The 13,645-nt window shown below is 42.9% G+C and overlaps 1 protein-coding gene across 2 annotated transcripts in view; it reads right to left on the bottom strand.

Annotated features, from left to right (window-relative positions):
- Positions 1 to 13,645, bottom strand: part of TAF6 (TATA-box binding protein associated factor 6) — a 1,437,250-nt gene that overhangs the window by 962,706 nt on the left and 460,899 nt on the right. For both annotated transcript variants that reach the window (XM_044077259.1, XM_044077258.1), the window contains one exon: positions 2,555 to 2,611. In XM_044077259.1, the coding sequence (XP_043933194.1) occupies positions 2,555 to 2,611 (57 nt within the window). The remainder of the gene's footprint in view (positions 1 to 2,554; positions 2,612 to 13,645) is intronic.

Raw genomic sequence — 13,645 nt, 5'->3', positions numbered from 1 at the left:
CAGCCACCTCAATGCTTAAGGACCTCTAAGATGTCTGCAAAAGAGACATCTTTAGAGGGTGACCATGGGGGCCCTTCTGATTCGAGGTCCATGTCTGATGTCAGTCACTCCTCCGGGGAGTCCAAATGCTTCCTCTTACATAGTCTCTTCCAGGGTACCTCTTTGGATGGGCATTCTGGAGAGGTTCTGAAAGAGAGAGATTTGCCCTCTGGGGCTTCATGAGGCTTCAAGTCTCTATGCTGTTGTGCAATCGGCTATGCAGAAACAGATATTGGTGCCCTAGGGGAGGAATCTGACAAGAGAGGATGCCCATGGAGACAAAGCTCTCCTCATAGAAGCGAAAGCCCCCCGGCTCCGAGTAACCGGAAGATCCCCCGGCACGACACGTCTATATCATAACATCGACAGTTTAGGTTGTCGAATCCTAAAACATCGACACCTAAGCGTCAAAAGTTAACAATAGCGAACGGCTACATCATTGAATTTTTTCCTCAGGAAAGAATTCAGGTGGCCGTCTGTAAACAAAATAAACAAACACACCCAAACATAGTGGGGGGCTTCGCCCCCCACACCCTCCTAACTAAATATACCAATTGCGAGATTGCGCTACATTGGGGAAAGGGCAAATCCTCGATAAAGGCCAAATTCTTTCCCAAGGAAAGAATTTGATGATGTGGCCGTTCACTATTGTAAGCTTTCGACACTTAGGTGTCAATGATCAAGCATTCGACAACCTAAGCTGTCGACAATTCAACAGGAGCCCGGCACCACAGGGGGAGGAGGCTCCAATACCGAGGTAGGAGCCAAACTCACCCGACCCAAGGCCTCAAGAGGCAAGTTTGGAACCAATAAAAACAGTCTGACTATCCTCCCCATACTCAAGTCAGAGAGTGTCAGCTCCTAGACACTTCAGAAGGCACCGAGGTAGTCAGAGCGGTCGGAGCCGAAGTAGGTCTAGGCCCCGATGGCTCCACCTTTATCAGTTCCACACATTCTGGCTCCGAGGCCACAATTTGGGTCAGAGGAGGAACTGACATAGAAGGAATGGGTCCAGTCGGTTCAGACAAAATTTTGGCCAGCGCCAGCATCCTCAATAGTTTCTGCACCAGACAATCTATATCATAGTCTGAAAGGCTCCTGGAAGAACGAGACGATGGGGCTGGAGATGCCACAGACTGAAGTACTGGTGACCTTACTGTATGAGAAACTGGCTCCAATGCAGGTGAGTGGCTCCTAACTTGCAACACCATTGGCCCCAAAACAAATGGAGTCGAGGTGGAAGGTCGAACAAGTTTAGTGGCCTCAGACACTTTCGATACTTTTTTAGATGGTTCTGATCCATCAGAAGATGGTCTTTTAGAGCCTTTGTCTGATTTTTGTGAGGGAGAAACTGACTTTTTTTGGAGGGCTTTGACCCTGCTCTAAAGCTTCTGAAAAAGTAGACTTAAGTAGGCCTTTGAGAATTAGCTTATTCCTTTTTTCATGAAGGACTCTCGTGCTGAAGGAGTGGCAAATTAAACAAGACTCCTGTAAATGCAGTGCCCCCAAACGATAAACACAAACAGTGTGTCCATCCACAATGGACATTTTTTGAGAACACATGGGGCACCTTTTAAACCCTAAAGGTTTGGTCTCTTTAGGCTGCTCTGACATCCTTAACACAATACAGTACAACACACGTCAAGAAGAAAAGGAAAAAAAACAGCTCTCTGAGTAAAACAAGCTACAAGGGGAGAACAATAAGGAATTACCACATAAGCAACTTTAACACTCTTTGCTAAAGAAGAAAAAAAAAGGAAACAGCACTCTGCTAAAAGTACAAACCTAATAAAGCTATAAAACAGAAAAATAGCTCTCTAATAAAAAACGGGCTCAATATCTATCTAAGATAACACACACTAGCCTTAACAGCAGGTTGACAGACAAAACATTTTAAGCAATAATCTAAAGGTTTCTAATAACAAACTTCTATACTAAGAATATTTATATGCACACTATTTTACTGACAAATTAAGTATCATAATTAGGGATGGGGAATTGAGGCCTAACAACACTGGCCAACTAAGAACTAAAACATTGTATATCGAGAAAGCACTATAAATGCACGTAAAGAAAATAGTAAATTATTAATCTAATAAGACTATATAAAGAAATTTTTCAAAATATTAAAGTTCCAAAGTAGAAAAAACAGTTTCACTTGGCCAGAGCTAGATGAGCTGCTCGATCCATTTCAGCGGCAAACGAGGTCTGGGAATGCCCTACAGCATCATGGGATAGGGAGTGAGCCACAAGCTAGTTGAAGACCTCGAGCTTTAGTAAATGGCGGAGTCGGAACAGAAGATCAGTTCTGAACCCGTCAGTACAGAATGAAGGTGAGATAGGCAACTTCACATCAAAGTATAGTAAGAAACAGTGAGCAAATCAGTTCGAGTTTACAAAATTCAATATATCATCTGCTGAAATGTGTACACCCACTGAAGTACATAAAAAATTGCTTTTCAACATGAATTAAAAACAAAACCAAAAAAAGTATGAAAAGAAAATGATAAATTACCTGGAGGTGGATTTTCTGGAATTGCAGGTTGTACCCCTTCAATGCTTAACCAATGAGCTGCAATGCAAAAATAAAATAAAGTTGTTAGAAAAAGGTCAGAAAAAATAGTCCAAAAAATATCAACAGCAAATTCCAGATTAAATTAAATACAGACAGTAGGGGAAAATCTAAGATGCAAGGGCAAGATACAGACACTTCACCACCTATTGTCCAAAATGCAGGGGCACAACTGTAAAATGCAAACATGAGAGCATAAGAGTTTATCATCAGTCTCTCCACTAACCTTTCAAAGAAACGTGTGCAATACCAAAGTAACTGGTACTGAAGTTGGCTGCAATGGTGCAACAGGGAGACCAGGACACCACTGCAGTCAGGCACATGGTACATGGAGCATAATGGGGAAGCTCCAACACCAGGATCTATGTTACACAGGAGTCAACAGAGCAAATGCATAAGGGGAAATAAGCACTATGAATTACACCGGAAAACTGGAATGAAATACACACTCGTATCAGGAGTTACTTACAGGTCCAGTAACCAAGAGAAAGAACAGGAAATCTTTATATTGTCAGAAAATAAAAATATTTCACTGACAAGCAGACACTACTGTGATGTTATGAGGTAATGTCATCTGTGCCAGGGAGAGTAGGGCAGTACATTTTTACATATGCCAGCATGGCTAGCTGGAGTTTTGTAAAGAATTGTATGTTATTTGACTATCACACTGACTTGAACAGATGCTAGAGTTAAAAGTATATTTGTAAAGTTATTTGCGTTAAAAATGCATCAACAGTAGGTCCTGCTGGACAGAAAGAATGTATGCATGCATATTAGGTTGTATTGTTGTAACTAATCAAATGTTTATCAGAGGAACCTGGAAGTCTGAAAAGTTTGACAGCATTATAACTTTCAGATACTGCCACAGATTTTAGCAAAGCTCTCTGTGTACTGTACTAGAGTCAGGTGACCAGAGGTGATGTCATCCTCTAATCAGCATCTGGTTTCTCTGGAACTCTTGCAGCAACACTCTGGAACCAGACAGGACAGACTTCTGACAGGACATACACAGACATCACCTAGTTTTGCTGTGTTAAGACATTGGTACACATCAGCTTGGCTTGCTTTAGCAAGTAGTCAGGCAACAGTAATTCTTTAGTGAGTCACAGACATTTAGTGAGTCAAAGTACGATTAAAGCTCAAGAAATTTGTATTGTTTCAATCTTTGATGTTAGCCAGTAGTGTTCTTCGCAGCACCTGCAACGTGCCCAGTAATGACTCCATTTGCAATTCGTACGAAGTTACATGTATTGGTAACGTGTCTAAATACGATTGTCGACTCTTTTATAAGGCCCGTTGCTCCTACTACTATTGGAACTATCTGGGTATCTTTCTTCCACATTGCTCGTTTCTGCCTGCAAATCCTGATATTTTATGACTTTCTGTCTCTCTGTACGCAAGCGACTGTAGTCACTGGATGTGGTGATTTCATTTATCAATGCTACTTTTGTCTTCTTTTCCTGGGTCACCACATCTGGTTTTCTAGCATCTATCTTTTCAACTGCTGGTAATGGATGATCTTGTGATGTAGACTTCATTTTCTATGATGCTTTGTGGCTCATATTTCCAGTGTTTTTCAGCCACTTCAATACCATAATGTCTGCACAATCCCTAGTGCAGTATTGCCACATTATTATGCCTTTCAGTATACAGTCCTTCTGCCATTAGTATGTCGCAACCAGCAACGAGGTGTGCAACTGTTTCCAATTCTGTTTTACAAAACCTACATTTGGCCGTTTCTCCCACATGTTCAATGGACTTTGTAAACCAACATGTGCATAGCCCACTATCTTAGGCCACCAGTATTGACCTTTCATCACTTGGTTTAAATTTGCCTCGGCTTAACCATTCCTGCATTCGTTCATGATCAACATGTGGTTCTTCCAAAAGTTTTCTATACTTGCAACTATATTTATGCATTTTCTACATTTCTTGAATTCTCATCTGGTCCTTCACTTTATATTCTTTCTTTTCTTTTTTGTCACATTCGGTTGCTGCCTGATTTTTTTCTTTTTATCTGCTTGTGGTTTAATTTCCAATCCTGCTTGACGTTGATATGTTTCTGCTAGCCTAAGCAGGGTAGTCATCTTATTTAGTCTCCTCATGTTTCAAAAGTTTCACTATGTTTGGGTTTTGTGAGGTCAGCAGATGTATGGAGTTCTACAATTGGAGATCTATACATGTAATCAATTTCAAGGAGGCCCATCCCTCCTTCAGAACAGGGAATATATAATCTTGGTATGCAATGATTTTTATAAATCATTTGGTGAGCATGAAGCAACCTTCTTGTTTTCCTATCTAATCTATCCAGGGCCAGTCAATAACTCCAAAACTGTAAGTCAGGACAGGAAAAAAATTGGTTTACAGCTTGGATTTTGTTCCTAGATGTCAACACTGTTTTCAGGATTAACTTAGGTCTTCTAAAGTACTGCTTACTAAGTTTTATTTGCATTTGTTCATGCTTTATTGTCGATCCTTCATCAATTCACAAATATTTATACACTCCCTCCTGCTCAATTTCTTTTACATCATATTCTTGTCCCAAACTGACGTTTTCTTGGTGATGCAGTTTTCCTGCTTTAAAGGTTGCTTTGCACATTTATCAAGACCAAATGGCATTCTTATATCATCTGAAAAAGTTATGACAACTTGCAGTTGTGCATTCCGTTCCTCGTCTGATGAGCTATCAAATCACTGACAAAGAGAAGATGAGAAGTCTTTACACTTTGCTGTTTTCTAGGAGCCAAATTATAGCCATGACCTAAGCTGTTAAGTAGACAGCTTAATGGGGTAAGGGCAAGGCAGAATAGCAGCAGTGACAGAGTCACCCTGGAATATCCTCCTTTGGATTTTTAACCCTGGAATAATAATTTGTCCTTTTTCATGGCTTAATTCCAAAGTGGTCTGTCACGGTTTCATGATCATTATAATGTAGTTGATCAGTGTAGAGTGTGTATCTTATACATTTTTAACCACTCTTTTATCCATGAATGTGGGATGCAAAGAAGTTATGTACTTACCATAATGTTCCATGTGAGTTGTTCATCTCGCCTTCATTCTTACAAATGGGTTCGGAGCCGATCTCATGGCTCTGAGTGGTCCGCTTTCACAAGCTCAAGGATTTCAAGCAGGTCGAGGACAAGTCCCTAACGCATGATGCTCTATGCCTCACCTCAGATCTAGTTTGCTGATCCCAACATGTATAATATAAGAAAAACATGAACATTACTCTAGCCGGAGTAAGAAATCCTACACCAAGACCCACCAGACCACAAAAACTCTTACTCGCTCTTCGAGAAGCCTAGAGGGGGAAGGCTGGTGGGAATGTAAGAATGAAGGCGAGATGAACAACTCAAATGGAACGTTATGGTAAGTACATAACTTCTTTATGTGAAGTTGCTCAATCTCGCCGTTCATTCTTAAAAATGGGTAGCATCCCAAGCACCATTCATCCTGGGTGGCTCACAGGAGTATACTCCTGAGGACAGTGGAAGCAAAGGAAACCCTGTCCCTGGAGGCCTTATCTACTTTGCAATGCGTAATGAAGGTATGTGGCTTAGACCAAGTGGCAGCTGTACATATCGTGTCCAATGGCAGTCTAGCTATATAAGCTGAAGAAGTAGAAAAAGTACAGTTGTGTACACTTACCATAAATGTAGATGTTCGAGTGTCTTCACTGTTGCAGTCATTACATTTGGGTAATCCTGCTGGCAGGTTGTCCTCAGTCGGCCTGAATTCCAAAGTCTTGGGTCCTGCGTCGGCTGCTGTAGCCCTTTCCCTGACGTCAGGGGTATAAAAAGAAGCAGCCAACGCCATTTTCTTCAGTTTTTCTTGCCCCAGATGTCAGGTGCCCCCCTAAAAGGGTAGCCAAAATGTATATATGTATATATATATATATATATATATGTATATATATATATATATATAAATAAAATTACATGCACCAATATAAACTTTACCTTCATCTACAAGCAAATACACCACATAGGTTGTATAAATCAGAGAAGGAAAGATAAGTTCCAGCAGAAAAAGGGGGATGGCGGGTGGGTAACCTGGACTGCAACCGTGAATACACTCGAACATCTACATTTATGGTAAGTGTACACAACTGTACTATGTTCTTCGTGTTTCACTGTTGCAGTCATTACATTTGGGTAGAGTCCCAAAGCTATGGTTGGGAGGTTGGAGCTAAACAGCATTAGGAGCGGCTATGAGGTCCTGCAGAACTGCAGTGGCAAAGCCTGCCCTGGATTTAGAGTAGAGTGGCAGATTATAGTGCTTTGTAAAGGTGTGCACTGAACTCCAAGTAGCAGCCTCTAAAATGTCTTTGGTTGGTACTCCCCTGAGAAAGGCTGCTGAAGTGGCTGCAGCTCTGGTTGAATGTGGTTTAATGCCCTTAGGCACTGGCTTGCCATGGTGAAAATAGCAGAAACGAATGCAGTGGCCTATCCACTTTAAAATATAGCCTTTCCTTGTGATCCTGCAGCATATGCCACTAGTAATTGCTCTGTCTTCCTGAAAACTTTGGTCCTATCCAAGTAGAATCTAAGCTGTCTGTGTACGTCCAAAGAATGCAGAATTCTCCCCCCCTTGTTCTGTGGATTTGGATAAAAAGTTGGCAGATGAATAGTTTGGTTAAGAGCCACACTGGACACCACCTTAGGCATAAATGTTGGGTTTGTCCTCAGAGAAACCCTGTCTGGATAAAACATGATAAAAGGTTCCACAGCCATGAGTGCCTGTAGCTCTGAAACTCGTCTTGCAGAAGTTATTGCTAGGAACAGAGCTGTTTTCCAAGATAAAAACTTTATATTAGCAGCAGCAGCTGGCTCAAAAGGAGGCAGGGTGAGTTTTTCCAAGACAGAGTTGAGGTCCCATGCAGGTATTGGTGTTCTCCTTGGAGGCCTTAAATGTTTGGCTCCTCTGAGGTACTGCTTTAATAAAGGATGAGAAAAGATTGGTGGCTCTGTATTGTAATGAGCCGAAATGGCAGAGGCATAAATTTTAATTGATGAAAAAGATAGGCCTTTGTCCAGCATTCTGTCCATGCTGTAGTTTAGTCATTTCTTATCTGTTAACAATATGCACATACAGTCTTCAGGAACACTGCTGATAAATAACTCTAGAAATGTTGGAATGCTGATTTTTGGCATTGCTCAACCAGATATTTTGGACAATATTTCTGCCTTTTTAACTTCTGTGTCTTATTGTAACCAGAGGAATGGTTAGGTGAGATAAAATAATTACTATTTGGAGTAATTCTTATATGGATCAACCAGGTAAGTTACACATTTGTGACTTTATTTCTCTTTCTGATTATACTCAGTAGTTGCCCCTCAGTAAGATAAAGGTTATTACTTTCAGACTACTACCAGCATGGAGCTACAATATATTTCGGGCAATATTACTGGCTTGGTCAGTCATGTACGGACTTTAGGTGGGAGGAAGGGTTCAGTAATATAATAATGAGTCTGTGTTACATAACACCTGCACCAGGAAATATAATTAATGTCTACTCAACAGGTTATGTGCAGCAATTATCACCTGTGTCTGAGCATGCAGAACTTTGCAGTAATGGTATGCAGGTCATTATCACATTAACAATAAGTGCAGTTACAATGCAACACTGAGTCATTCTCACTTTTCATGTAAAACTATCAGCAGCTTATTCACAGAAGTAGAAGTCATCACATTGATGAATGCACAAGCCAGATTTGGGTTTTTAATCATAGCTCTCAACCAATCAAGGGCAAATTTCAACAGAATCACAGACAAATCCAGAAGAAATCAGGGACACTTTTAAAATATTAATGCTATTAACTTGAGACATTAACAGAATCAGAGAATATGACTTAATATACATTTTCTAAAGTAAAATAAATCTATAACTCTTAATAATTGTCATTACTCATTAAGTGTAATTTACCACTTTTCCTCCAAAAGTCACTAATTTTAGGAGGGATTAAGAGGGACAGAGCTAAAATTTGAGTCAAAAATCAGGAAAATCCCTGAAAATCAGGGACAGCTGAGAGATATTTGTCTACTTGGAGTCTACGTGGAGTCATTTCAAGCCTCCCTCAACCAGTTTCTTTGTCATTTTTTCAATTTGTTTGACACACAGTAATGTACCCATTGTGGTTACATGGACCATATTTTTGTGAACGACTACAATTTAACATATTATCATGTAGTCACTCTCCCTCCTCCTGGTACTGTAAAATGTATGCAGGTCAGGGCAAGAAACATTACATTACTTCCTCCCTTGATTCCTTATGTCCGTTGCTGAATGGACACATGTAAAGGGAAAAAGCAGACCGCCGACAGTGAAGGAGGTCGTAAGGCAGTAATGATATCAGCAGTCTGAATGGGTAGCCAGCACAGGTATTGGACACATCAGATGCCCTTGAGTGCCACTGAAGCCCCATGCCTGTCCTGGGCTCATTAGTGGAGTGGCAGTCCTTAGCCTGCTTTTCTATTTACATGTGCCCTTTCTGTAGCCCTTTGTCAGTATCCATTCAGCAGTATGTTGGGTACGCCAAGAGGATGTATGTTTACAGTGACGTGTCAACTACTAATCAGATAGTGCACGTGTGAGCTGCTGGTTTTCAGGTTGTTAGGTATATACCTCTGCATCATCTTTGCAAATAACTAACCAAAAGAACAATGCCTATGTGGATAGCAGTGAAGATTCCAACAGGGAAACAAGGTAATGCACATTATATACATATACATGTCATAGTAATGCAAAACATCCCTCAAACATCACCAGTAACCGACTTGCATTTCTTCCCTGTGCAGATACGTCTACCTTGTGACAGTGACATGGCTTCAAGAGCAAGGGAACGAGAAGTGAGAGTGTGGCCATTCCTAATTTCACTGGGCTGCCAGACATGCCTCCAGAAATAACAAATGCTACAACTTGAGCTTCCCCACATCTAGTGTAAAGGTACACTGGACTGCAAGAAGAGGTATGCATTGGGGTAGACTCCTGCAGCTGTAGGAAGAGAACTGTTCCATCTACCCTGAGCCTGACATTCTTGTCTTGCGCATTGGAGGGAACGATGTCATCACTCATCCACTTGCAGAGCTGAGGTTTCAAATCAAGGAGATTTTTGAATGCATGTAGTCACAGTGGCGCACATTGTCATTTTGTGTGATCTGACATAATTCCTCACCAGAAAATACAGTTGTGTGCACTTACCATAAAAGTAGATTTTAGATTGTATTCACTGCTGCAGTCATCACCTGTGGATTATCCCTGCTGTGGTAGCCCTCGGCCCGCCCGAATACCAGAGTCAATGTTTTTGTGTGCCGGCTGCTGTAACCTGTAGTCTAACATCAGGTCGTCAGTACTATAAAGCAAGGCAGCCAACGTCATTACATCAGTTTTTCTTCCCCTAACCTGTCAGAAGCACAAGGGAAAAGAGAGTAGTCGTCCTGGTGGCTAAGAGCCACCTTGGGAAGCTTGTGTCCCCTTAGGGGAAGAACTTAAATGGGGGATGGAGGGAGGGAAACCAAGACTGCAACAGTGAATACACTCGAACATCTACATTTACGGTAAGTGTACACAACTGTACTATGTTCTTTATGTTTCACTGTTGGAAGGATTCCCAAAGCTGAGGTAAAGGGTGAAAGAATAAGTAGAGTCCTAGGTATGGGTCAGGAGGCACTGCAGAGGCAAACCCTGCTCTAGACTTAGAAAAGAAAGGTAGGTGGTAATGCTTTTTAAAGGTATGGACAGAGGTCCAGGTGGCCGCTTCCAAGATGTCCCTGGTAGGTACTCCTCTGAGGAAGGCAGTGGAAGTGGAGTTTGCCCTAGTGGTGTGGGTACAGATAGACTTAAGGTCATGTAGTCTGTAGCAAAAATGGATACAGTGTGAAATCCATTTGGAAATGGGTTGTTTGGAGATGGGCTACCTTTTTGCCCCTGAGGCAAAGCTTACAAGAAGCTGGTCAGTTTTTCTGAATGGCTTAGTATGGTCCAGATAGTATCTGAGTTGTCTGTGCACGTCTAGCGAGTGCAGAATTCTTTCTCCCTTGTTTTGAGGGGTGGGAAGATATATGGCTTGGTTAAGGGTCACATCAGATACCACCTTGGGCATAAAGGAGGGATTAGTCTTCAGGGAGACTCTGTCTGCATGGAAAATTATGAAGAGCTTGACAGCCATGAGAGCTTGAAGCTCTGAGACCCTTCTGGCTGAGGTGATTTCTAGTAGGAAGGCAGGAGAGGTATTTCAATTCTGTTGAAGTGGTAGGTTCGAAAGGAGGCAAGGTTAGTTTCTCTAACACATAATTCAGGTCAAAGGGTGGAGTAGGAGGTCTTCTGGGAGGCCTGATATTAGAAGCCCCTCGGAGGAATTGCTTAATCAAAGGATAAGAGAAGAGGGGTGGCTCTGAATCATAATGGGCAGAGATGGCTGATGCATGGATTTTAATAGAGGAGTAGGAGAGGCCACTATTGAGCAACTCTGCTAACTAATCCAGGATGAGAGGGATGGAGGGTTGGGAGGTACTGTCCCCTTTTGATTGTTTCCAGGAGCAGAATCTTTTCCATTTTCCTGCACAAGATTTTCTGTGCTGGGCCTTCTGGCCTCTGTAATGATGTCCAGGACCTGTTTGCTTAACAGGGACTTCTTGTTAGTTTTTAGAGTATAAGCCATGCTGAAAGTTTGAGAGTCTGTAGGTCTGGGTGCAGTACCTTTCCCCTCTTCTAGGTCAAGAGGTCTGACCTTAGGGGAAGCAGCGTTGGGGGCTGTAAGGTCAGACTCCACAGTAAGGGGTACCAATGATGTTTGGGCCAATCTGGAGCAATGAGGGTGACCTTTGGTCTCTCCTCTCTTATTTTGATCAGAACCTTTGGAATAAGGGGCAGAAGAGGATATGCGTACACAAAGAGGGAGCTCCAGGGGACGGTCAAGGCATCCACCTTCAATGCTGAGGCGATGCTCCCTGCTACAAAACTTGTGAAGCTGGTAGTTGAGGCGCGAGGCAAATATGTCCACCTCTGGGGTCCCCCACTCCTGGGTAATTTGCAGAAAGATTTCTCTGTGGAGCTGCCATTCGTGGAGGTCCAGTAAGTTTCTGCTTAGGTGGTCTGCCAGTGTGTTGTTGATCCCTTTTAAGTATTGGGCAATTATGTGCAGCCCCATGGAGGTGGCTGTAAGCCACAGACTCATGGCTAACCTGCATAGGAGGTAAGATTGGGTGCTCTCCTGCTTGTCGATTACCACATTACTGTGGTGCTGTTTTTATAAGGAGGACCCCTGGCCTGAGATGGGGTTGGAAGGAGGTCAGAGCGTTTTGCACTGCCATCATTTCTTTCTGGTTGATGTGCAAGTCAAGTTTCTGGGCATTCCAAAGGCCTTGGGTACACCTGCCTGCTAGGTGAGCGCCCCACGCTATGTCTGAGGCATTGGTGGTGATGGTCTGGCCAGAAGGGTAGAGGATGAAGGGGAGACCCTTGTTCATGGCACAGGCCTCTGCCCACCAGAGAAATGCATCCCTTATGCAAGGGATCAGAGGGAGAGTGCTGACACCAAAGGTTCTTTAAAAACCACTGAAGTTTTCTCATGTGAAGCCTGGCGAGAGGGATGAGAAGGATGCAAGATGCCATGTATCCCAGGGCTTGCAGGAACTTCCTTCACAGTGAGATGACTTCTGGAAGCCAGCTGGGTGAAGCATAGAGGCAGGAAGCTCTGCTTTTCTGGGGACAGGAAAGCCATTAGGATTGTTGTGTCTAGCACAGCCCCCAGGAAAACAATTTTCCTGGTGGGGTTTTGCTTTGATTTTTTTTCTTGTTGATGGTGAACCCTGGGGAAGTTTCTTGACAAACAGAAGGTCCTGGAGCAATTTTTCTTTGCTGTTCGCCTGGTAAGGGTAAATCTGTATATTTCTCTGTCTGCAGAATGCTATAGCCAGGGCCAAGCATTTGGTGAATACTCTGGGAGCAGTAGATAAGCCAAAGGGCAGTGCAGAGAACTAAAAGTGCTGATTGCCTGCTCTGAAGCGCAGGAATTTTCTGCACGATTCCCTGATGGGGATGTGGAGGCAGGCATCTTTTAGGTCTAGTGTCCCCAAAAGCCAGACATTTTGTGTGAGCATAGGCAGAAGCTGCTGCAAGGTTAGCATTTTGAATCTGGCGACCACCAAGGAGGTGTTCAGTTTGGATAGATCCAGGATGGGGCACCAAGTGCCCTCTTTTCTGGGAACAAGGAACAGTCTGGAGTAAAAAAACTTTTCCTGCTTGATTTGGAGGGACAGGTTCTATGGTCCAATGGGATATTAGTGTTTTTACCTGTTTTAATGCCTCTACCCACTGGTTTGAGGGGAGGTCTGGGTACCCTCTTGGAATAGGGAGTTCGCTGAAGGAGAATCTGTATTCCTGAGAAATTATTTTTAATACCCATTGGTCCTTGTTTATAGAGAGCCAATTGTCCTTGATTAAGGTGAGCCTTCCTCCTAGTTTTAGATGAGTGAAAGGAGGGCAGAGGGGGGAGGGAGAGTCACTGTGAGTGCTTGTCATAGAAGCTTGGCTTAGAACTCCCTCCCTTAGAGGCGGAAATGGTTCATTACTTGCTTCTTTGCTGGCCCTGGGATAGGGGCCTGGAAGTCCTGTCCCTGCGGGGCTTTCCGTGGCCCTGACTGCTGGGTGCAGAGAAGTCCCATTGCTTAGAGGGGAAGTTCATGCTGAATTTGGGCATTTGAACTTGAAAGAGATCTTTTACTGTTTGCACAGATTTTGCTTTGTCTTCCATCTTTTTAAGCATCTCATCTGCTTTTTCCCCAAACAGGCATTCCTTATCTAGAGGTGCATCAATACGTTTAGACTTGACATGATCGGGGAGAGGTTGTTCCTTCAGCCAAGCATGTCTTCTAATAACAAGTCTTGTCACTGCTGCCCTGCTAGAGGCTTCTAGGGCATCATATCCACATTGTAATGAGTGCTTGGCCACTTGGCATGCAGAGTGTAGTAATTCTGCCAGCTCTTTTGAGATGGCACCATCAGGAGAGGTTGCAAGTTTCTGTTTTAATTGT

Source organism: Protopterus annectens, chromosome 7.part0, assembly GCF_019279795.1.
Source record: "Protopterus annectens isolate FY-2018-M chromosome 7.part0, PAN1.0, whole genome shotgun sequence".
Lineage (NCBI taxonomy): Eukaryota > Metazoa > Chordata > Ceratodontiformes > Protopteridae > Protopterus > Protopterus annectens.
The sequence above is the reverse complement of the archived record's forward strand: the minus strand, read 5'-3'. Positions and strand labels throughout refer to the sequence as shown.